A 25,740-nucleotide genomic window follows, 5' to 3' on the forward strand; every position below is an offset into this window, starting at 1 on the left:
GAAAGAAATCATTTTTGTTTATTTAGATGAAACCAAACACTACTACACATTTACACTCACAACGCTTCCAGGACCCAAGGGTTTCACAGACCATTTGCCTACGTGGTTCTTTCCTCTCCTCCTTCCAGTGATTTCTAGAATACCCTTTCAAAGGACCACATGAATATACGAACTGTAAAATTCAACTTTAATCTTTTGTGAAATGTTTTATTTACTGCTTAAAATCTAGGTGGGTGGATATATTCATGTACGTATATATTGATAGATTAATACAAACATAAATATGTATTTAAATTTAAGGGTAAGTAAAGTGAGAGTATAACAGCCCCATTCTTAGTTAAAAAGAAAAGAAAAAGACAAGAGCAAGCCACTGCCACCACAGGTAATAGCACTTACATTTGTCAGCAGGCTGACCAAAGAGTGGCCTGTTGGCATTCAACGGACATGGCAGCATAGCTCCCTTCAACTCTCCAATGAATTTCAAGTTCAGAGCACTTTCAGTCCTTGTCTTGTTTATCTATTACTGAAGGGTTTCTAGGAAGGTTTAGCAGTGCTTCAATTTTCTTAGCATCATTCTCAGGTTCATTTTCCTGTAAACTACTTTCAATTTTCTCAGGGAGGTGCTCAGTAACTTGTAGTCTGCCTTTCCTGTAATCAAATAAAAAGGATAAATCAAATACTGCTCCATTTCTTTAGTTCTTACAGATTTAAAACAAAAAGGATAGCATTTGCCTTTTCCTCCCTGCTTTGGTATACCAACTTAGAAGCAAATACTGATCCCTGAACTTCAAATACAGTAACTTTCTTCTCTCTCCTAACCTCACAAGCCAATTATGATTTCCACATTACCATAATGGATACCGTTGTGGTGACAGCTCTGATCCATAAGATATTCCTAGTATGCTGGGTTCTAGAGTTCTCACAGGAGTGATGTGTGGGAACTGACACACTTTGTGCTAAGGTGTGAAGGCTTGAAGTCTCGCTGTCCTCTTGCTCCCGGGCTGGGGGAATGTAAGTACCCTGACACTCTTAAACTCTGTGACCAGACCTTGTAGGAACTGGACAAAGGCTATAACAATGGTAATCCTAGGTAGAGAAAAGTAAGATAGAACAACACTACAGATTTATATTTATGAAGAGTTAAAAACTAATTTCCAAATAATAGATCAGTTCTGTTTCTAAATCAAGTATTAGTGTCTTCCTTAAGTGATTATCAGGGTTAAAGTTTCTTCTCAACTCTTCACAGATTTGGTCATTTGTTCTTCTGTATCTCTATAGTCAGTTTTCTACATTTTCTGCTCATTGAGGCAATTTTTTTTGACTCTCAATTTGTTCGATTTTCCTGTATTATTTTCAAGCAAAGAAGTAGGCACATACAAGACACTTAAATGTTTATTAACTCTCCTTAGAAATATCTCTCACACACACACACACATATAAACACACATACGTGTAAATGCTATATAATTTTGACACTTTCATTCTGCCAAAGTATTCTTTCATTACTATGATTCAAGTTGTTTTTATCCATCCTTCTTAAAATTGATACTAATAATTGTACATATTTATGAAGTACAAAGTGATATTTTCATACATATACAATGTGTAATGATCAAATCAGGGTAATTAGCATATGCATCACCTCAAACATTTATCATTTCGTACTGCTGGGACCATTCAAATATCCTCTCTTCCAGCTACTTGAAAATATACAATAAATTATTATTAACTATAGTCATCCTACAGTGCCACAGAACACTAGAATTTATGCCTCCGATCTAGTTATAATTTTGTATCCATTAATCAATCCCTTAAATCTCCTCTTCTTACACCCTTCCCTGTCCCCTCCTCAGCCTCCAGTAACCATAATTCTACTCTTTACTTCTATGAGCCCATTTTTTAGCTCCCACATGAGCAACAGAACATGCAGTATTTATCTTTCTGTGTATGACTTATTTTACATAACAATGTCCTCCAGGCTCATCCATGTTCCCACAAATGACACGATTACATTCTTTATTATGGCTGAATAGTATTCTATGGTGGATATATACCACATTTTCTTTATCCATCCATCTGTTGATGGACACTGACGTTGATTCCATACCTTGGCTATTAATAGTGCTGCAATAAGCATGGGGGCGCAGATAACTCTTTGATATGCTGGTTTCTTTTCCTTTGGATAAATACCTAGTAGGGAAGATTGCTGGATCTTACAGTAGTTCTATTTTTAGTTTTCTGAGGAACTTCCATACTGTTTCTATAAAGGCTGTACTAATTTGCATTCCTACCAAAAGTATATGAGTTCCCTTTTCTTTCTACATCCTCGCCAAAATTTATTTTTTGTCTTTCTGATAATAGACATTCTAATTGGGATAAATATCACTCCAATTTCCCAAACTGTCCCCAAACCATATTTCATTGTGGTTTTGATTTGCATTTCCCTGATTAGTTATGTTGAATACTTTTTCATATACTTGTTAGCACTTGTAGGTATTTTTTGAGAAATACAAGTTTCCCCCCAAGCTCCCCCGCCCACTTTTTTTTTAAAGAGACAGGGACTCACTTTGTTGCCCAGGCTGGAGTGCAGTAACACGATCATGGCTCACTGCTGCCTTGAATTACTGGGCTCAAGGGATCCTTCAGCCTCAGTCTCCCAAGTAACTGGGGCTACAGGCATGCACTACTGTGCCTGACTAATTTTCTTTTGTCTCATTCTGTCACTCAGGCTGGAGTGCAGTTGCGCCATCTTGGTTCATTGCAACCTCCACCTCCCAGGCTCAAACAATCCTCCTGCCTCAGCCTCCCACGTAGTTGGGATTACAGGTGTGTACCACCACAATTTTTGTATTTTTAGTAGAGATGGGGTTTCACCACGTTGGTCAGGCTGGTCTCGAACTCCTGACCTCAAGTGATCCGCCTGCCTCGGCCTCCCGAAGTCCTGGAATTACAAGTGTGAGCCACTGTGCCTGGCCTCCAATGCCCTTTCTTTTTCTTGCCTAACTGCTCTGGCTAGGATTTCTAATACTATGTTGAACAAGACTGGTAAGAGCGGGCATTCCTATTTCATTCCAGTTCTTTGAGGGAAAAGCTTTTCACTTTTCCCTGTTCAGTATGATATTAGCTGTGAGTTTGACATATATAGCCTTTATTGTACTGAGAAATAGGCCTTCTACCCCTAACTTTTTGGGAGGTGTTATCAAGAAGGGGTGTTGAATTTTACCAAATGCTTTTTCTCATTTATTGAGATGATCATATGGTTTTTTTCCTTCCGTTTATATGATGTAACACATTTATTGATTTGTGTATGCTGCACCATCCTTGTATCCCTAGGATAAATTCCACTTGTTCATGATGTGTAATCTTTTTGATGTACTCATGGACTTGGTTTGCTGGTATCTTGTTAAGGATTGTTTTGTAGAATACATTGGCCTGTAGGTTTTGTTGTTGTTGTTGCTTTTTAATGAGCCTTTGTCTGTTTTCTGTTGTATAAGGGTAATGTTAGCCTTGTAGAATGAGTTTGGAAGAATTCTCTCATCTTCAATATTTCGGAACCGTTTGAGAATTGGTCTTAATTCTTCTTTAACTGTTTGGCAGAATTTAGCAATGAAGCCATGTGGTCCTGGACTTTTCTTTGTTGGGAGACTTTTTATTACCAGTTCAATCTTGTTACTTGTTATTGGTCTGTTCAGGTTTTCCATTACTTCTTGGCTCAATCTCGATAGATTATAGGGGCTCAGGAATGTATCCATTTCCTGTAGCTTTTCCAATTTCTTGGCATATAGTTGTTTCCTAATAATCTCTAATGATATGAATATGTCCGTGGTATCAGTTGTAATGTCTCCTTTTTTGTTTTTTACCTTAATTGGGTCTTTTTTCTTAGTCTAACTAGTGGTTTCTTGATTTTGTTTGTTTTCAAGAAACCAACTTTTCATTTAGTTCTTCTTTCATGTTTTTTTGTTTGTTTGTTTGTTTTTAAGTCTCTACTTCACTTAGCTCTGCTCTGATCTTTTTATTTATTTCCTTCTACTGATTTTGGGTTTAGTTTGTTCTTGCTTTTCGAGTTCCCTGAGGTGCAGTGTTAGGTTGTTTATTTGAAACATTTCTACTTTTTGATGGAGGCATTTATTACTATAAACTTTCCTGTTAGTGATGCTTTTGCTGTATCCCATAGGTTTTGGTATGTTGTGTTTCTATTTTCATTTGTTTCAAGAAATTTTTTAATTTCCTTCTTAATTTTTTCATTGACCTATTGGTTGTTCCAGAGCATATTATTTAATTTCTGTGTATTTGCACAGTTTCCAAAGTCCTTCCTGCTACTGATTTCTAGTTTTATTCTGCTGTGGTCTGAAAAAATATTTGATGTTATTTTGATCTTTAAAAATTTGTTGAGACTTGTTTTGTAGCCTAACATATGATTTATCCTGAAGAACACTTCAAGATAAGAAAAATGTGTATTTTGCAGCTGTTGGATGTGATGTTCTGTAAATGTCTGCTAGATCCATTTGATCTATAGCACAGTTTAAGTCTGATATTTCTTTGTTGATTTTCTGTCTAGATGATCTGTCCAGTGCTGGGAGTGTGGTGTTGAAGTCCCCAGCTATTACATTAGGGTTTATCTCTCCCTTTAGCTCTAATATTATTTGTTTATATATATATATGGATGCTCTGGTGTTGGGTGCATATATATTTACAGTTGTTATTTCCTCTTGCTGAATTGATCTCTTTACCATTATATAATGACCTTGTCTCTTTTTATAGTTTTTTATTTAAAGCCTATTTTATCTAGCATAAGTATAGCTATTCCTGCTCATTTATGGTTTCCATTTGCATGAACATCCTTTTCTATCCCTTTATTTTCAGCCTATCTGTACCTTTACAGGTGAAGTTTCTTATAGTCAGTATATATAGTTGAGTCTTTAAACTTTTTTTATTCATTCAGCCAGTCTAAATCTTTAATTGGGGAATTTAAAGTGTTTATATTCAACATTGTTGTTGATAGGTGTGGATTTACTCCTGTCATTTTGTTAAGTGTTTCCTGGTTGTTTTGTATAATCTTTGTTCCCCTTTCTTCCCCTCTTAGTTATTTTCATGGTTGGTAGATTTTTGTAATTATAAGGTTTGATTCCTTTCTCATTCTTATTTGTGTATCTGCTCTACCAGTGAGTTTTATTCTTTCACGTTTCCATAATGGTAGTTACCGTGCTTTTGCATTCAGATATAGGAGTTCTTTAAGCATTTCTTATAAGGCAGTCTAGTGGTGATAAATTCCCTCAGTGTTTGCCTGTCTTGGGAAGACTATTTCTCCTTCATTTTGGAAAAATAGCTTTGCCAGGTATAATACTCTTCGCAGGAGTTTTTTGGGTTTTGTTTGTCTGTTTGTTTGTTCTTTCCTTTTAGCACTCGGAATGTATCATCCCATTCTCTCCTGACCTGTAACGTTTCTGCTGGCAAATCTGCTGTTAACCTGATGGGGGGAGGTAAATGGTGGCAGCGGGCCCTGGATGAGCCAGTCTTCCAGGGGTGCACGTGGCAGCTCAGCCACTAGAATTGGCAGGGTTGCCAGTGGTGGAAGACTCCAGGTGAATGACCTTAGAATGGCCTTAGCCAGCCATTCTTAAGCTTTTCCATCTCAAAATCACTGATCTCTAAATCACTGACAAGCTTCTGCAGTTTTTAATGTTTGATTTACTTTTTTAATTTTTTTTTTTTTTTTTGAGATGAAGTATTGCTCTGTGGCCCAGGCTAGAGTGCAGTGGCACAATCTCAGCTCACTGCAACCTCAATGCTTTTCTTCTCATATAGCACTTAAGTCCTTGGATGATGGACCTACAGCTCTTAAGAATTTCCGTGTGTGTGTCTGTGTGTGTGTGGTTAGCAGAAATGGAGGTTTCAAATGAAAACACTGGAAAAAAATGATTTCTCATCTATCCAATTATAATACCAAAACAGCAACAGCAGCAGCAGCCAATGCTATCTTAGGCACCCAGGAAGCTGAACTAGTGAGAATCATTTGTACTCAAGAGCACTAGATGGCAGCCTGTTGTATTCATCTTACATATTGAATCTGTGCAAACAAAGTCAGCTATCAGTCTGATTGCCCTGTCCCACAAATTGCATCCCAGGAGATGATTAGATGCAACAGGTAAAAGTTTTCATGTTCCTCAGTGGCATTCAGTGCATGAACAACCACTGTCCACCTAATTCCTCTGTGTCTACAGCAAGAAATAGAATCTTTGTGGAGACTTAACATGCTGTGTCTTACATATGTATGCAAAAAAAAAAAAAAAAGTCGCTTTCTTTTTTGAGACCGACTGAGTCTTGCTCTGTGGCCCAGGCTGGAGCACAATCATGGCTCACTGAAACCTCCGCTTCCCAGGTTCAAGTGATTCTCTTGCCTCAGCCTCCTTGAGTAGCTGGGACTACAGGCACGTGCCACCATGCCCAGCTAATTTTTGTACTTTTAGTAGACATGGGGTTTTGCCATGTTGGCCAGGCTGGTCTCGAACTCCTGACCTCAGATGATCCACCTGTCTTGGCCTCCCAAAGTGCTGGGATTACAGGTGTGAGCCACCCTGCCAGGCTAAGGATGTCACTTTTTAAGTAAGCCAGGTAAAGCTCACTCCTTGGTGAATATTCCCTTTAGGTAATTTCTTATGCAGTTAAGAACATAGGAAAAGAAAAAACATGCAAGCAAGTAAGATTTACACCATTTTAACTTAAAAAGATATCCAAAGAAAGATCTTCATTAAATTAAAACTAAAATTAATGTCTTTCATTTTTCCATTCTCCTTAAATAGATTAAAAGACAATGTACAGTATGAGTTGAAGGACTCGGTAAAGATAAACTCTTCTTTGAATTGAGTGGCAGTTTAGAGTACATAAGTTTAAAAGAGCACCACTATATAAGGCCTGGGGCAAGACAGCCAAGATTCCCTGGGCTCAACATGTTCCTTACCACTCTTCCAGTTTTAGCTCATGGAGTGCCTTTTGATCCTTCTGTTTTCTCTCCTGAACAGTCTCACCAGAGTACTTCTGAAATGCCATCAGCAGGCCTCCTACAGGAGTGCTGAGAAGAAAGGAGAGGGAAAGCTTAGGAAAAAAGAGTCATTAGACCTTGCAACATGTGAGATTCTCTGCTAAGGTGTGAGCAACACCAGAGCCACTTGTTCACTATTAGGTATAGGAACATTTGAGAATTAAAGTGTCCTTGTCAAATAAAGAAAAACACTGAGTTAATCTCTTCCTTGGTCTAAACAACAGAGAAAAACAATCACTACAACCTCCTAAAGTTAACTGATATATAATAAAACAACAGATCTAGAAACTGGCTGTTTTTATGAGGAATGAGAAATAAATCAAAACAAAGAGGAAAAAAAAATATATTTATGGCAAGTTCTAGTAAGTAGCCCCACACCAAAGATTTCTCAGAAATGAAATTTCTAGTTCAGAATGGCACTAGTTCCTCTAGGAGACAGGAAATGTGGAGGGCATTTTTGGTTGAGGGAGGGATGCTACTGGCTTTTGGGGGTGGGACCACCAAAATATCCTAAAGTTCAGGAGTCTGGCGTAACTGTCTCACCCACAATGCCAACAGCAACCCATTGAGAAACTGATTTAGATAATAATTATTATAGTGATGAAGAGAGTTTGGTTCTTGTGTTCTCAGACTAGAAGTATTTGACCTTCATACACCTTAAATTTCCTCCAGCTACAATTTAAGTAACCTCATACTAATAACTATTTTTGCTAAGTGGAAGCAACATAAATGTTCACTGACAGATGGTTAAAGAAAATGTAACATACACATACAATGGAGTATTATGCAACCTTTTTAAAAAGAGGGCAATCCGTCCGACAGGCTACAACATAGATAAACTTCAAGGACATTATTATGCTAAGTAAAATACGCTAGTCACAAAAGGACAAATAGTGTATGATTCCACTCATATGAAGTATCTAAAGTAGTCAAAATCTTAGAAACAGAAATTAGAAATATGTTTGCTGAGGGGTGGAGGGTATGGGGAGGGGAAATTAGTTTTTAATGGATATAGTTTCATTTCTCAAGATAAAAAAGTTCTAGAGATCTCATGCACAATGTGAATATACTTGGCATTTTTGAACTATACACTTAAAATATGATTAAGATGGTGAATGTTATGCTATGTGTTTATTATCGCAATAAAAAATATTTTTGTTGCTAACTCCTACAACTTTTCCCTTCAAACCAAACTGGCATATTAACATTACAACAAAAGCAATGGCAGCAGTAGATTATGACATGCTGATTTTATTTAATTCAAATTTTTAAAAAATCCTTAAATCTATAGCATTACCTTCTCCTTCAAAGAAGGTAGACAAAGGGGTGAACAGGTGGAGGATGAAGGTAGCACTCTTCTAGTCAGACAAATACCAACTAATAAAAACAGAAGAACTGACAGAACTAGCTTATCAACATTTACAACCACCTTTCTAGTAACCAACCGATTACAGCATGGGTCGTCAATGGATCATTAAAAACACATGATGAAAAGATAGCTGGAGAGCAGGATATTCAGTTTCGCCCTCCAGATTACTAATTAATCACATTGGGAAAAAGATATCTTTGCAATGGAGACACTGAACAGATAACACCTTAACCAAGTGTGGTAGGCAGAATTCTAAAGTGGTCCCCCCAAATATCCTGCCTAATCCCTCAACTGTGAATATATTATGCCCATGATTATATTATCTTACATGGCAAAATTGATTTGAGAAATGTAATTAAGGTTACTAATTAGTTGAATCTGAGGTAATGAAAAAGGAGATGGGTATCTGAATGAACACTCAAAAGCAGAGTTTTCCCTGGCTGGTGGCAGAGTAGAAGTTGAAGATTCGAAGTATGAGAAGGAGTTAATGTGCTGTAGCTGGTTTAAACACAAAGGGGCCCTAGGAGAAGAAATGTGGGTGGCCTCCAGGAACAGAGAATAGTCTGGCTGACAGCCCGCAAGGAAACAGGGACCTCAGACCTCAAGGCACAAGGAACTAAATTTTTTTTTTGTTTTTCCTCTTTTTTTTTTTTTTGAGATGGAGTCTCACTCTGTCACCCAGGCTGGAGTGCAATGGTGCGATCTTGGCTCACTGCAACCTCTGCCTCTGCCTAGGTGAAGGGTATATGGGGTTCAAGCAATTCTCCTGCCTCAGCCTCCTGAGTATCTGGGATTACAGGCACTTGCCACCATGCCTGACTAATTTTTGTATTTTCAGTAGAGACAGCATTTCACCATGTTGGCCAGGCTGGTCTCAAACTCCTGATCACAAGTGATCTACCTGCCTCGGCCTCCCAAAGTGCTGGTTTTACAGGTGTGAGCCACTGTGCCTGGCCACAAGGAACTAAATTCTGTCAACAACCTGAATGAGCTTGGAAACAGATTCTTCCCCAGAGCCTCCAGGTAAGAACCTAGCCCGGCCAAGACCTTGACTTTGGCCTTGTAAAATCTTGAGCAGGGAAACCCAGCCAGACTTATAATCTACAGAACTACAAGGGTGTTGTTTCACATGCAATACATGCTCAGTTTGTGGTAATTTGTTGCACAGCAGAAAACCAATATATCAAGTAATTAAAGTTAATATTACTTATAATGGGTGACAGAATATCTCCTGATGTGATACATGAGGATACAACTTCACCTATGTTGTATTCCTGACAAAAATACATTAATCTAATCATGATGGGATGATCAAACAAAATGGAGAAACATGTGGGCATTAGTATGATAATTGAGGAGTTTTTAATATAGACCGTAACTTAGATAGTTGTGTTGAAACGATGTTTACTGTGATAATTGTATTATGATTTCATGGAAGAGTACTCTTCATCCTGGGAGATACATGCTGATATGTAAGGGGGTGAAGTATCATGAGGTCTCAAACAGTTCAGCCAAGAAACAAAGGGAAAAAGAAATATATTCACATCCCACACATATACACAGATATGGAAAACATCACCAAGGCGTTAACAATTGGTGAATCTGGGTGAAGGGTATATGGGGTTTCAATGTACTAATTCATTCAACTTTTCTGTAGGTTTGAAATCGTTCAAAGTAAAAAGTTGGGGAAGAACATTTTTTAAAAATGTATTAAGCAAAACAAACAAAATCCTACTAACAATTTTTACAGAATATGCTTGTTAACTGTTTTTTGTTCTTTTTTCCCTGCTCCCATAAATACCTGTATTCGAACTATAGTTTCAGGTGTTAGCAATATTTAAACAGTTTTACCTGGTAAAAAGGCATTTTGAATAAGGGCACCATCTTAGATAGTTGTATTGAGTCAATGTTATTTATTGTAATAACTACTAAGTAAAAGAAACTATAAATAAAAACTGTAAATAAGATAAACTATTGGGGTAGAATTAGAATGGACAGTCAAAGCTACTGCCAATGCAAGACTAGAGATCTTTTATAGATTCTAAGGATTAAATTTGTTCTTTGAAAATAAATGAGACTTTTTAATAGGCAAGGCATTAATGAAAACTGTGCCAATTTAGAACCAAACCATGTTAATGCTTACCCCAGCAAGGCTCCAATTATACCACCAGCCACCAGGCCACGCAGGCCTATGTTTATTCTAAAAAGACTTCCCGTGACAGCTATTTAAAAACAAGAAAGGCAATATTAAATCATCTTTAAAACTAGAATCCTATTTTTAAACTTTCCTTCTATAAAAAGGGCACAAATCCCTAAGTGAGCTTTCTGAATCCAATGTTAATATACTACTACAGCCTATACTTCCTGAATCTAAAATGCCAACACAGGTAGCTTCCCATCCACTCTGCAGATTCAAAGGAAGAAGCATCCCTTCTACGAAAATAAATCTCCAATATGTTCTATGGATCCATTCATTCTGCTTCATTTTTGTCCATCTCTCCTTAAAAATCTGAAAATGTTTTTCCCCTTCTCTTTCTTTCTTCAAGGAAAATAAAAAAGCAAAAAACCTTCACTAGCCCCTCCAGTTTATGCCTTCCCCTAGACTCACTCTCTCTGTACTGCTACACGGCACCACTCAGGCAGGGTGACAAGCAAGCAGCATTTGGCTTACAATGCTACCTGGTGACCAGTGCACAGAAGGACTTCTTTCCTTTCTGCTGGGACTGTACATCAATCATGCTCATTCATTTTCCTTTCACTATGCACAATGCAACTAATGCCATCTAAGGTGGTAACACTTTTTAAATAATAACATTTGAAGCCAGGTGCAGTGGCTCACACCTGTAATCCCAACACTTTGGGAGGCCAAGGCAGGCGGATCACTTGAGGTCAGGAGTTCTAAGTCAGCCTGGACAACATGGCAAAACCCTGCCTCTACTAAAGATACAAAAATTAGCTGGGTGTGGTGGTGCACACCTGTAATCCCAGCTACTCAGGAGGCGGAGGCACAAGAATTGTTTGAACCCCAGAGGCGGAGGCTGCAGTGAGCAGATATCACACCCCTGCACTCTAGCCTCAGTGGAAGAATGAGACTCTGTCTCAAAAAACAACATAAATAACAGTTGAGGTTTATATTTTTAAGTACTATATATTCATTTTTAAAATTTTTTAAATTAACAAGAATCAAAATCACCTTTAATCCCATTACCCAGAGTCAGTAATAAGTTAGTCTGATCCTCCAAACAAAATAAAAAAAACAAAAAACAAAAAACAAAAAAAAACAACTGGGGCCGGGCACGGTGTGGCTCACACCTGTAATCCCAGCACTTTGGGAGGCCGAGACGGGTGGATCACGAAGTCAGGAATTCAAGACCAGCCTGGCCAAGATGCTGAAACCCCACCTCTACTAAAAATACAAAAATTAGCCGGGCATGGTGGCACACACTTGTAATCCCAGCTACTCAGGAGGCTGAGGCATGAGAATCGCTTGAACCCGGGCGGCAGAGGTTGCAGTGAGCCGAGATCACGCCACTGCACTCCAGCCTGGACAAAAGAGCAAGACTCTGTCTAAATGAAAAAAAAAAAAAAACAAAAACACAAAAACTGGGGCCATGGTGTACATACTAAATTTTTTATTTTCACAGAACATATTATTAAATTCTGTATCACTAAGTTTTCTCCCGCCTAGTTACATTGCATGGAGGTACCACAAATTTTTGTCTAACATTTAGATTTTCTATTTATAGATATTTTAAATAAAGGTATGATGATAATCCCTCCACAAATAATCTTTTTATACATTTGATTGTTTCCTTAGGACAAACTCACAGAAATGAAATTTCTGGGTCAAAAGGTATAAGTATAAACATTTTTAAGCCTTTTGACTTAAATTACTAAACTGCTATTCAAAAAGGAGGCATAAACTTATTTTCCAAATAAAAGTATGCAAGTAATCTAGTCTTCTGCATTCTCTTATTTTTTCCAATTTGATAGGCCAGAAGTGGTATGTAATTTTTAAGTTGCATTTCTCTGATTAGTAGAGAAAAGTTGTTTTTCCCTAGGTTTACAAGTTATTTGTGGTATGTCTGTGAATTACAAATTCATGTCCTTTGTCCAATCTTCAACTGAGCTAATCCTTTCTTTTTGATATATTAGGGCTTTTATCCATTACCTGCACATACTATTATTTTGGCATTGTTTACATTTAATGTCTTCTATAGTATTTATGACACAGATAGGTTTAAAAATTTTATGTGGCCAAAACTGTGTTTCCTGTTTCCCAGTTTCCTAATTCTTATGCTTAAAAATATATACAGTTGATAAACATGAGTTTGAACTGTGCAGATTTACTTACATACAAATTTTTCTTTCTTTCTTTTTTTTTTTTTTTAAGACAGAGTCTCACTCTGCTGCTGAGGCTGCAGTGCAATGGCATGATTTTGGCTCACTGCAACCTCTTGCCTCCCAGATTCAAGCTATTCTCCCCCACCTCAGCCTCCCAAGTAGCTGGGACTACAGGTGTGCGCCACCATACCTATTTTTTTTTTATTTTTTAGTAGAGATGGGGTTTCACCATGTTGGCCAGGCTGGTCTCGAACTCCTGATCTCAAGTGATCCACCCGCCTCAGCTTCCCAAAGTGCTGGGATTACAGGCATGAGCCACCATGCCAGGCCACATGAATTTTTTTCAATAAATATACTGAAAAATGTTTTGGAAATGTGCAATAATTTGAAAAAACTCGCAGATAAACTGTCTAGCCTAGAAATATCAAAAAAAAAATTAAGAAAAATGTATGTCTTTAAGTGCATAAAATATACGTAGACACCAATCTATTTATGCGTGAAGCAACTGTTTATGTTATTGGTAAGGCCTCTGGAGAATAGCAGGCCATTAGTAGTTAAGTTTTGGGGGAGTCAAAAGTTATATGTGGATTTTTCAACTGCACAGGGCAGAGGTCAGCATTGCTATTGTGTTCAAAGCTGTTTTCAGTGTTGTTCAAAGGTCAACTTGTATATGTACACATTTACGTATCTTCCTACTCAGAAATCAGAGACACATTTACTTCTACATTTTCCTCAATCTTTTATGGACGTTTTTTACATAAGCACCATAATAAATGTTAACTAATTTTGTTGTACTGAACATAGTTATAATTTCTTTCCAAATAGGTAATAACTATTCCAGCCCATGAATGGTCTATTCTTAAACCACAAATGTGAAGGATCACCTTTACTTATTTGTGTGTGCTTGGTTTTGTTCCTGACCTTTGAATTCCATTCCACAGATCTACCAATACCTCTTTATTGTCCTCTTTATTGTAACTTTATACAGATTTTAATTTTACAGTTGCAAGAACCCCTCATTTTTTTTTCTGAAATGTCTTTGCTGTGCTCTTATAATCAGCATTTTAGATATGATTTAGACATTGTATCAAGATCTTTTTTTTAAAAAAGCCTGTAATTTTGATTTGAATTGCCTTCAATTTATAAATGAAGTAGAAAAACACTGGGTTAACTATCAACTGTTTCCCCATTTCTATTATTTATGATTTGTAATTTTCTTCAGAGAAGTTGTACATTTACTAAATTTATTCCTTATTATATTACATTCTTAGTACTATTATTAAGAAAATTTTTTACTTTTCAAGTAACCACTGAAATATAAAAAGGCTATTTGTATATTTACAATTTACTGATAGCAATCATTTTTCAAGTCATCTTTTAAAATATTACCTACAAATACAGACAATTTTGCTTCCTCCTATCTAAAAGCACTGCCTTTTTCCCCTTTTGTGTTAATATATTTTTAACAGTTTTACTGAGGTATAATTTACATAACACAAAATTCACCTAAATGTACAATTCAATAATTTTTAGTAAAAAAATTTAGTGGCCCGGCACGGTGGTTCATGCCTGAAATCTCAGCACTTAGGGAGGCCGAGGCGGGCGGATCACGAGGTCAGGAGATTGAGACCATCCTGGCTAACATGGTGAAACCCTGTCTCTGCTAAAAATACAAAAATTAGCCGGGTATGGTGGCATATGCCTGTAGTCCCAGCTACTCAGGAGGCTGAGGCAGAAGAATCGCTTGAACCTGGGAGGTGGAGGTTGCAGTGAGCCAAGATCGTGCCACTGCACTCCAGCCTGAGCGACAGAGCAAGATTCCGTCTCAAAAAAAAAAAAAAAAAATTTAGTTGCATTGCTATATAATCATCACCAAAATCCAATTTTTAAATGATTCCATCATTACAAAAAGATCCCCCATGCCCATTTGTGGTTACTCCTGGTTCCCAATCTCACCTCAATCCACTAATGTACTTTCTAACTCTACAGATTTGCTTATTCTGGACATTTCATATGAATTGAATTATACAATATGAAGTCTTTTGTGTCCAGCTTTTTCACTCATGTCCAGCAACATGAGTTTTATTCATGTTGCAGCATGTATCAGTTTTTTATTGATGAAAATATTCAAGTGAATGGACATATCATATTTTATTTACCCATTCACTAGTTGATGAATTTATGGGTTCAGTTTGACGCTGTCGAGAATAACACCACTATAAAAATTTATATATAAGCCTTTGCGTGGACATGTTTTCATTTATCTTGGGCAGATTCTAAGACATGGAATTGCTGAGTTGCACAGTAAATTATGCTCAACTTTTTTTTTTTGAGACGGAGTCTCGCTCTGTAGCCCAGGCTGGAGTGCAGTGGCGCGATCTCAGCTCACTGCAAGCTCCGCCTCCCAGGTTCATGCCATTCTCCTGCCTCAGCCTCCCAAGTAGCTGGGATTACAGATGTGCACCACCACGCCCAGCTAATTTTTGTATTTTTAGTAGAGGCGAGGTTTCACCATGTGGGCCAGCCTGGTCTCAAACTCCCAATCTCAAGAGATCTGCCTGCCTCGGCCTCCCAAAGTGCTGGGATTACAGGCATGAGCCACCACACCTGGCCTTCCAATGGTTTTCTTAATTCATTTGGATTTTCTATTTGCAAGATGCTGTGGTTACCCTCCAGAGACAATAAACCCCCCCACCCAAAATTTGAATCAGATATTGAGATGCCAAAGTACCAAGAGGTACTAAGAGGATACCAAAAGGTTTATTACACACATAATGAGGCTTTCCAGGGAGAGCAAGGCGAGATCCCAAGCATGTCCCAAAATGACTTGAGAACCTGAAGGGTGACTGACTGGCTTGTGGTTTTAGAAGGTGGGGCTAGAGCAAGAATTCCCTCATGTAGGCCTGAGCTTGCATGGCTGAAACTTCCTGCTGGTGTCAATCAAGGTAGCACTTGGGCTTTCTTATCAGCTTGTCAAGATGGGGGACAAAAAGGAAAGGAAGACTTCCAGTTTCTGGTATGGCATGTGAGAAGTTTAGAATTTATCACTTATTCCTAACAACAAGTAAAAAGCTAAACAAATGGAAAAACTGACAACTCTTCTTAGATCCATCAAACAAGTGAGATCATGGGTAAACTGCTGCCCTCAAAATAGGAGAGACAGACAAATACAGAGAATCACACCTTATTAGAGCAGAAACCCACAGGCAGATGCCTCCATGGACACCAGTACCAGAGTAGGAAACCTTGACTATAAATGATAAATTGCTGGAAGCTCAGTGTAGAAAAGTCTAAGACCTAAAAACTGTAGGGGGCCAATCATAGAGGGTCCCCACACTCCAGGAGCTCTACCAAGTTCTCCCAGTAAAGATCTGAGAAAAATCCCCTCAGGCTTCTGGCAAGGGGGAAAAAAAGTAACCATTTTGAAATATGCCAGAACATTCCGTTATTCTCACTAAGTCCTGCCCTCAAGATAAATGGTTTTGCACAGCCCAAACTATTGGAGTTTTGTCAGAGATTAACCAGCCTGGGGAATATCCAAATGCAACTGCTCTAGCCTCCCATGTGGGAGAAAGGAAATACCCATTCCAACCCACTGTAGTATCCTGTCCCACCAAAGGAGAGGAAAAAAACTGAAAAGCACTTGTGAAGTTAACAGTTCAGAAGCACAGGCTCACTAAAAGACTAAGAACCTAATCATAGGACTGCAAAACACTTCCCCTCTCCCACATCTTAATACCAAATTACTAAAGACCTATTTACCACAATTCCTTTTTTACCCAGGTACATCATGTCCAGCTATCAAGAAAAAAAATTACAAGGCATCCTAAAAGGCAAAAGCAGTTTGAAGAGACCAAGTAAGACTAACAGAGTAAGCACCAAAACCAGACTCAGATATGGTGGGGATACTGGACTTATCAGATGAAGAGTTTAAAGCAACTATGACTAATACACTAAGGGCTCTAATGGATAAAGTAGATAGCATGCAAGAACAGATGGGCAATATAAGCAGAGAGACGGAAATTCTAAGAGAGAATCAAAAAGAAATGCTAGCAGTAAAACAAATTTAAAAACCCACTGTAACAGAACTGAAGAATAGTAGACTGGACACAGCTGAGGAAAGAATCCCTGAGTTTCAAGACATATCAACAGACACTTCCCAAACCCAAAGACAAAGAGAAAAAAGATGGGAACCCCCTCCACCAAAAACAAACAAACAAACACAGAATAAAATATCCAAGAACTGTGAAACAATTACAAAAGGTATAAGTGTACTAGAACACCAGAAGGAGAAGAGAAAGCTAAAGAAATCTTTGAAACAATAACTGAGAATTTATCCTAAATTAAGTCAGACAACAAACCACAGATCCAGAAAGTTCAGAAAACACCAAGCACACTAAATGTTCCTCAAAATTACACCTGGGCATATCATTTTCAAACTGCAGAAAATCAAAGATAAAGAAAAAAATAGTGAAGTATGTGAACACAGGGGAAAGACAGCTAAATAGAACTAAACATAGGAAAATGGCTAGGGAGAACTCTCTAGGGAAGCTGAGGCTGACAAATGATCTAGACTTTGAAAGGTAAGGTTAAGTAGGAGCCGAACAAAACTAATTGTGGTAGTGGGAAAGTGCATTCAAGAAGAGGGACTGATTCACAAAAGGCAAGAACAGGCTGGGAAATCCAAGGAGATTGTAAAGTGAAAGCAAAAGAGTGGTGCATGGATGCCAGATCAAGAATTGACATTAAAGTGATGGGAAACTATAGAAGAATTTCAAACAGAAAAGTGGCAAAATCATATTCATATTTCAAAAATGTAACTAGGTTACGGGTAGAGCACATCAAGATTAGAAACAGGGATGATACGACAGTAGCAGTGGGAAAAAAGAAGTGAAAGAATCCATGTATATTTAATGAGTATAATTAATAGGACAAGAAGTGGAAAGAGAATAAAGAGCAGAACCATATCATTCCTTGGTTTCCGGTTTTGACTTTTTTTTTTTTTTTTTGAGACAGAGTCTCGCTCTGTCACCCAGGCTGGAATGAGGTGGCATGATCACACCTCACTATAGCCTCGACCTCCTGGGCTCATGCCATCCTCCCACCTCAGCCTCCTGAGTAGCTGAGACTACAGGCATGAATCACCACGCCCAGATAATTTTTTGCAGACACAGGGTCTTGCCATGTTTGTTGCCCAGGCTGTTCTCAAACTCCTATACTCAAGCGATCTGCCCACCTTGGCCTCCCAAAGTGCTGGTTACAGGCGTGAGCCACTGTGCCTGGCCTGGTTTTGACATTTAACAGATGACAGTTGAATGTAACAGCAGGAGCAAGTAAGGAAGTAAAAGTGGGAAGACAAGACTCATGTAAAAATGCTTGCAAATTTAAAAATGAAACAATCTGGCTGCTCTAACGCTATTAATGCCTATTTCTAGTTTTGTATTTTAAAAAGTTCATTAAAATGTTGAGGATCAGGAAAAACAACTAAGATACTAGGCTTAATACTTGAGTGATGAAAGAATCTGTATAGCAAACCTCCACGACATGCGTTTACCTAAGTAACAAACTTACATATCCTGCACATGTACCCCTGAAGTTAAAAGTTAAAAAAAAAGTTCAAATTGTGTATGTGTTTTCCCATGTGTGTACACATATACACAGAGAAGAGGGAGAGTGCATGCAGTAGCAAGAAGATAAAGCAAGTTGTCTGACTTAATTTAGGATAAATTCTCAGCATGAATTGTTAACAATGGCTAAATCTCTGTATGTGAAGGATACAGACTGTTCTTTGTATTATTTTTATTTTGCAATCTTTTGTAAGCTTATTTCCAAAAAAACATTTAAAAACTGTTATGTTCAAGCCGGGCGTGGTAGCTCACGCCTATAATCCCAGCACTCTGAGAGGCCGAGATGGGCGGATCACCTGAGGTTGGGAGTTCAAGACCAGCCTGACCAACATGAAGAAACCCCTTCTCTGCTAAAAATACAAAAAATTAGCTGGGCATGGTGGTGCGTGCCTGTAATCCCAGCTACTCGGGAGGCTGAGGCAGGAGAATCCCTTGAACCTGGGAGGCAAGAGGTTGCAGTGAGCCGAGATCACGCCATTGTACTCCAGCCTGGGCAACAATAGCGAAACTCCATCTCAAAAAAAAAAAACAAAAACAAACTTATGTTCAGAATACATATGTGTGTTGTACATACAAGAATGTATATGAGTCAGTGATTGAGTGTATATGGTGGTTAACTTAATTTACCTTTCTGAAATGAATGCTCATTTAAAAATTTTTTAAATCTGACAAGTAAAAATTGTACACATATGGTGTACAACATGTTTTGCAGTATGTATATATTGGGGAATGGCTAAATTAAGCTAATTAACTTACACATTACTTCACATACAGTTTTTTGTGTGAGAACACTTAAAATCTACTTTTTTTTTTTTTTGAGACAGAGTTTCACTCTTGTTGCCCAGGTTGGAGTGCAATGGCGCGAACTCAGCTCACTGCAACCTCTGCCTCCTGGGTTCAAGTGATTCTCTTGCCTCAGCCTCCCAAGTAGCTGGGATTACAGGCACCCGCCACCACACCCAGCTAATTTTTGTATTTTTAGTAGAGATGGGGTTTCACCATGTTGGCCAGGCTGGTCTCAAATCACCTCTGGTGATCCACCTGCCTTGGCCTCCCAAAGTGCTGGGATTACAGGTGTGAGCCACCACTTGGCCAAAATCTATTTTTAAAAGCAATTTTGAAGTATACAATACACTGTTATTAACCACAGTTACCATGTTTTAAATAGATCTCTTGAACTTATTCCTCCTGTCTAAATGAAATTTTGTATCCTTTGACCAACATCTTCCCAACGCCATATCCAGTCTCTGGTAATCACCATTGTAACTTCTGTTTTTAATGCTCATTAAAAAGAAAATATACATATATATACTAGAGGCAGAGAGCTTCAAAATAAAATCCAAGTTCTTACCATAAAAAATCTAGTCCCTTCCTATAGTCCTCACCAATCTCATCTCAAGCTACTCTTCCCCTCACTCACCAGATTATCCTGCTTTTAAGGAAATGTATTGCCTTAGAGCCTTCCCCCTTGATGTTCCCTCTATTTAGGACATCCTTCCTTGCAAGTCTTGTTCCTTCCTATTCTTTGGTATCAGCTCAAATGTCACTTCCTCAGAAAGGCCTTCTCTGACTACCCTGTCCATATGAGATCCCATTGTTCCACCGAATTGTTACTTTCTATCACAACAACCGTATTATCACATACATATGAGACATTAAAATTCAAAGAAAGCAAGGGCCTTGCTGTTTTGCCCATTGAGTATACCAAGGGTGAAGCACAACACTGTCCATAAATACGTTTTGCATCAATGTTGATGAGATGTGATGGGAAGCCAACCGAAGAATTCAGTAGTTCTGATGTATAAGTCCTTACACATCTTCTAAACTGTATTTGAGAAGACTGAAAAATATAAACAAAAATGTCTTACCTCCTGCAATTACAAAATGGCTTAAGGCATCTTTATTTCGGTATACATTCAGAGTAGTATTCACTGTGCTGGGAAAAACGGAGGAGAAGGAAAATATAAGATTTAAAGCATATCCCATTTACCTTCTTGAGTGTTATTTTCACTGACTTAATAGATTTAGAAAAGCCTACTATATTAATCCCTGGTCCTAGCCTAGGCCCCTTCAATGTGTTCCAGACATGGTTGTAAAACCATAACTGTACCAGTCTTTTACACAGACAAAAGTTCTTGAAAAAAAAAAAAAAGGCATTATTAATCACTTTCATGTGGGTATTCAGTTTTCATAACCCCACCTGCTCAAAAGACACACTCCTAAAACAATATCAAGAAAATTCACTATCTCACAATTCAGAGTGAACTTACTTGAATATAGTCACAAACACTGCAGTTCTCCAACCCCAGCGCCAGCCATAACGAATGAAGCCTCGTGTGGCAGCACGATGTGCAGATTGCTAAAGTTAATTAAAAAACTGTGAGGTTCTAAGACACCATCATATTTTCCTTATTCTAGAACTGCAGTACAGGAATTTTAGCTATGGATTAGTCAGGTACACCCAAACAGATAGAAATACTAGAAAATCTCTAGAAATATTATTCTTTAAGTACCGAGGCTTACGTAAAAGTTCCATGTGTAGCCTATCCTATCAGGAGATGCAAAATGGTTGAGTATCCCTTATCTGATACTTGAGACCAAATTCCTTATCTGATAATTGGATTTAGGATTTTTTCAGATTTGGAAATATGCGCTTTTAACACTTACTGGTTGAGCATCCCAAATCCAAAAAACCGAAATCTGAAATGCTCCAATGAGCAATTCCTTTGAATGACGTGTCAATGCTCAAAAAGTTTTGAATCTGAGCATTCAGGATTTCAGATTTGTGATGCTCAACCTGTAATGAATTATAAATCTACAGAATAAAATAAGAATCCATGAGTCCCTACTGATAGAAATAAATTATAAATAGATAAATAAATATGTAAATAGAGGGGGAAGGGAAAACACTTCCTTAGAGCATACTACTAACCAATAAATGTAGAAAGAATGATAGACTTTAGAAAATGCCCATTTGGCCACCACAGTAATAATTGTTACAGGCAGAATCATCATTAAATGCTAAAACTGCCTGGGTATGGTGGCTCACGCCTGTAATCTCAGCACTTTGGGAGGCAACCAGGGAGGATCACTTGAGCCGACAAGTTTAAGACCAGCCTGGGCAACATAGCGAGATCCTGCCTTTACAAAAAAAATTTAAAAATTAGCTAGGCATGGTGGTGTGTGTTTGCAGTCCTAGCTACTCGGAAGGCTGAGGCAGGAGGAAACCTTGAGTCCAGAAGTTTGAGGCTGTGGTGAGCTATGATCGCGCCACTGCACTCCAGCCTGCACTGAGGCAGCAAGACCCTGCCTCAAAAAATTTCAAAAAAAAATTAATTAATTAAAAAATAAAAATAGGCTGGGCACAGTGGCTCACACCTATAATCCCAACCCTTTGGGAGGCCAAGGAGGGTGAACTGCTTGAGCTGAGGAGTTTGAGACCAGCCTGGGCAAAACGGCAAAACCCTGTCTCTACAAAAAATACAAAAATTAGCTGGGAATGGTGGCACATGCCTATAGTCCCAGCTACTTGGGAGGCTGAGACAGGAGAATCGAGTGAGCCTGGGAAATAGGGGTTGCAGCAAGCCAAGACTGTGCCACTGTACTCCAGCCTGGGCAACAGAGTGAGACCTTGTCTCAAAAAATAAATAAATGAATAAATAATTTTTAAAAAAATTTATAAATGCTAAGAATTTAGAATAGTTTTCAGATAGTAGAAACATTATAGTTTATAATAGCATTTAAGTAGTAGAAATTTGATGAAAAGCAGGATATTTACATAGTCTCAAAGGAACTAACAAGTACTCAAAATACTTATAAATTACAAAGGAAAAACATAGTAATTTTACAGTGTATAGTTGGCAGAGGCCATCTTAACCAAGTAACTGAAGTAAACATCACCAGTAAAGGGACAGAGATATCATGGGTTTCTAATTTAATTTCAGTTCTAGGGTATTCCTGTCAAAAAACATAGCCTGAATGCAATCATGAGAAACCATCAAACAAACCCAAATTGAGGGATATTCTACAAAATAAATCACCCATAGTCAAGGCCATGAAAGATAAAAACAGAGAAACTCTTCCAGACTAAATGAGACCAAAGCAGCATGACAGGCAAATTCAACATGTGATCCAGGGTCAGATTCTGGACCAGACAAAAAAAACTTTAATTAATTAATTTTTTAATAAGAACTCAAGCCTAACTTCCGAAAAATACATATTTTTTATTTATTTTTAAAATAAATGATACTGTGGGATAACCAGCAAAATTTACAGGTCTTTAAATACGATAATAGTACTATATCAGTGTTAATTTCCTGATCTTGATATTATAATTGTGGTTGTATAAGAGAATTTCCTTGTTTTTAGGAAATACACACTGAAGTATTCATCATGTCTATAACCTACTGTCAAGTAGCTCAGAAAAAATTAGTACATATTATACAGAGGGAGAATGATAAAACAAACATGGTAAAATGTTAACAGTGGAGAATCTGGATGAAAGGTATATAGGAAATCTTTGTACTAGTTTTGCAACTTTCAAGCCTGCCATAATTTCAAAATAAAAAGTTAAAAATTCTCTGAGCTTTAATATTCTCACAGAAGAACTGATGTACAGATCTAATGATGTAACAAATGAGGTAGCACTCTATAAAGTTATAAATGTTAACTATTGCTTTAGTGTGAGCTCCTATACTCATGGAGGCTTTGTGAATGAGGTAAATATGTTACAACTGAGCCTTGACGATTTAGCAGGGGATTGGAAGAAACGTATTTGAGAAAGAAAAGCCATAGTGGTGATGCCAAACACGCCTGTTCTGAAGAAAGTAGTCTCTCAAACCACATGCAGGCACTTTAACATTAGTACTTCCACTGTTATTAAGTACAGACTTTATTTCTTTACTCTGACACCTTAAAACAACCCTCCATCCCCACAACCTAATTGAATGATTAAGTGTAAAGTGAATTGCTAAGTCAGTGTGCCCCAAATTTCTTTAGATCACCAGTACATACCACAGCATCAAACCGGTTCTGATAAATTTCTGCCTGGCTCTGCTCAATGTATTGTTGTTTAGCATGAATAAAAGCTGGTATTCCCCCATACATCCAGCCAATGATGCCTGCTATAGCTGCCGTCTTACAGATATCAGCAAGGTCCTTTGAAATTCTCTGCTGTTCACTACAACATCAAAAAGACAATGTTGTTTGGGATTAGTTTATGGACATTGCTCTCCAAGAGACTCTATAATCAGAATTATCCCAAATGCTAACATCACAACATTTTTCATCATAGGTAGAATTCTCAGATGAATTAAACAGTTCAGTTATATTAAAAGGAACTTAAGTCTCACACAAAATGAAGCTATGCTGTTAGAATTAGGATAGTGGCAACTCCTGAAAAGACAATGACCGGAAAAGGCACAAGGGGAGCTTTTGGGATGTTACAATAGTTGCCATTTCTTTCTGAGTGTTGGGTACAGCTATGTTCAGTTTGTGAAAATTCATTCATCAGTATACTTATGCACATTTTTTGAAATGCATTTCCTACTCCAATAAAGTTTTTAAAAAGGTGCTTTTATTTGATGACTATTACACCCCTAGAAATAGGAAGAATTTGTGAGTTGGATAGAGAGACCAATATTTCCGTTTAAATCTTAAGTTAACTTTTAGAAATCACACCAACTCGTGAGATTTTAGGGCAACGTATGAAAGAATAAAAACGTGGATGTAAAACAAAAAAATCTAAATTCTATTTTACTAAATAATTTCATGAAATACTCAGATAGGACTGTACTAATAAAAGCATTGGGCTGGGCACAGTGGCACACGCCTGTAGTCACAGCTAACTTAGGAGGCTGAGGTAGAACTTGAGCCCGAGTTCAAATCCAGCATAGCAACATAGCAAAGATCCTGGCTCTAAAAATAAACAAATAAATGTTTTTTAAAAAACGCACTGGGAAAGTTCACTATGCAGTGGGTGGCACATGCCAATCTAAAATAACAAGGAAAAGCTATTATTTAATTCAATTTGTTACTCTCAAATGCATAAGAAGCTAGAACTGCTAATGAGGCTTCCAAGATGTCATCCTGAAACTGCTCTAACAAATAGCTGTCTTAAGTATTAAGTTACTATAAAATAATTGCCCTTCTAGGGCGGGCGCAGTCCAGCCGCGGTGGCTCAGGCCTGTAATCCCAGCACTTTGGGAAGTGGAAGCAGACAGATCACGTGAGGTCAGGAGTTCCAGACCACCCTGGCCAATGGTGAAATCCCGTCTCTACTAAAAATACAAAAATTAGCTGGGCATGGTAGTGGGCAACTGTAATCCTAGCTACTCTGGAGGCTGAGGCAGGAGAACCGCTTGAACCTGGCAGGTGGAGAGTGCAGTGAGCCAAGATCGCACCACTACACTCCAGCCTGGGCGATAGAGCGCGACTCAGTCTCAAAAAAAAACAAAAACAAAACGAGTTTGGGCTGGCGCGGTGGCTCACGCCTGTAATCCCAGGACTTTGGGAAGCCGAGGTAGGCGGATCGCCTAAGTCCAAGAGTTCAAGACCAGCCCAGGCAACATGGCAAGTACCCTATCTATAAAAAATACATTTAAAAAAAATTAGCCGGGCGTGGTAGCGCGCGCCTGTAGTCCCAATTAATCGGGAAGCTGAGGTGGGAGGATCACTTGAGTCCCAGAGGCAGAGGTTGCAGTGAGCCGAGATAGCACCACAGCACTCCAGCCTGGGCGACAGAGCAAGACCCTGTCTGGAAAAAAAAAAAAAAAAAGAAAGAAAGAAAAAAGATACAAGCTTGGGTTACAAATATCAGAACCTCAAATATAATTTAAAAATGAAGCACACCATCCCTGGTGTCCTAAGGCTGACCCAGGCTGCCAACGCTGCAGGACACCGCTTTCGCGGCCCCCTACCCCACTTCAGACCCTAGGCACTTTTACTCTTTGCCAAACAGCTCCCGGAGGCGGTCCCATCCAGATTCCGGGTAACAGAGCTCTGGGACGTAGGGAAGCCGCTTCTGACGCTCCTCAAGGGCTTCCGAATCGGCAGCCTCGGCAGCAAAGACTCGGGGAAATGGACACAATGCTCTACAGAGAAAGCTCCGCGGTGCCGGTGGCGGCACCTCCATGGCCTTCTCTCGACCGACGGACAAACTTGAGCGCTCAGGACTTGAAGTCCTCCCGGACGTGCCGCGGGAGAGCGTAACTGTACGAGGTGAGAATCCGTGCATTTGACCCAGGCTAACCCTCTGCTAGAGGGCTCGACACCCACGCCTTCAGTCCGGGGCCTCACTTTGGAGTCCTTGGAAATACGACACAGGAAGTCCCGCCCGACCGGGGCAAAGGCCAGGGGGCGGG

At 38.6% G+C, this 25,740-nt stretch overlaps 1 protein-coding gene across 1 annotated transcript; it reads right to left on the reverse strand.

Moving 5' to 3' along the window:
* Window positions 1–186: 186 nt before the first annotated feature.
* Window positions 187–25,740, reverse strand: TIMMDC1 (translocase of inner mitochondrial membrane domain containing 1). The gene is made up of 7 exons (XM_002813251.6): window positions 25,324–25,740; window positions 23,393–23,558; window positions 20,650–20,738; window positions 20,248–20,315; window positions 10,552–10,630; window positions 6,959–7,069; window positions 187–648 (listed from the first exon to the last, which is right to left on the reverse strand). The coding sequence occupies exons 1-7, from the start codon at window positions 25,611–25,613 to the stop codon at window positions 498–500; spliced, it is 954 nt and encodes a 317-aa protein (XP_002813297.3). The 5' UTR covers window positions 25,614–25,740; the 3' UTR covers window positions 187–497.

The sequence above is a fragment of the Pongo abelii genome, chromosome 2 (assembly GCF_028885655.2).
Source record: "Pongo abelii isolate AG06213 chromosome 2, NHGRI_mPonAbe1-v2.0_pri, whole genome shotgun sequence".
Lineage (NCBI taxonomy): Eukaryota > Metazoa > Chordata > Mammalia > Primates > Hominidae > Pongo > Pongo abelii.

Coding starts and splice junctions, on each gene's coding strand:
- TIMMDC1 (XM_002813251.6), bottom strand. CDS start 25,613: ATGCACGGATTCTCACCTCGTACAGTTACGCTCTCCCGCGGCACGTCC. Junction 23,559..25,323: donor CGGGAGCTGTTTGGCAAAGA/GTAAAAGTGCCT, acceptor TTGATGTTGTAG/TGAACAGCAGAGAATTTCAA. Junction 7,070..10,551: donor ATAATTGGAGCCTTGCTGGG/GTAAGCATTAAC, acceptor CTTTCTTCTCAG/CACTCCTGTAGGAGGCCTGC.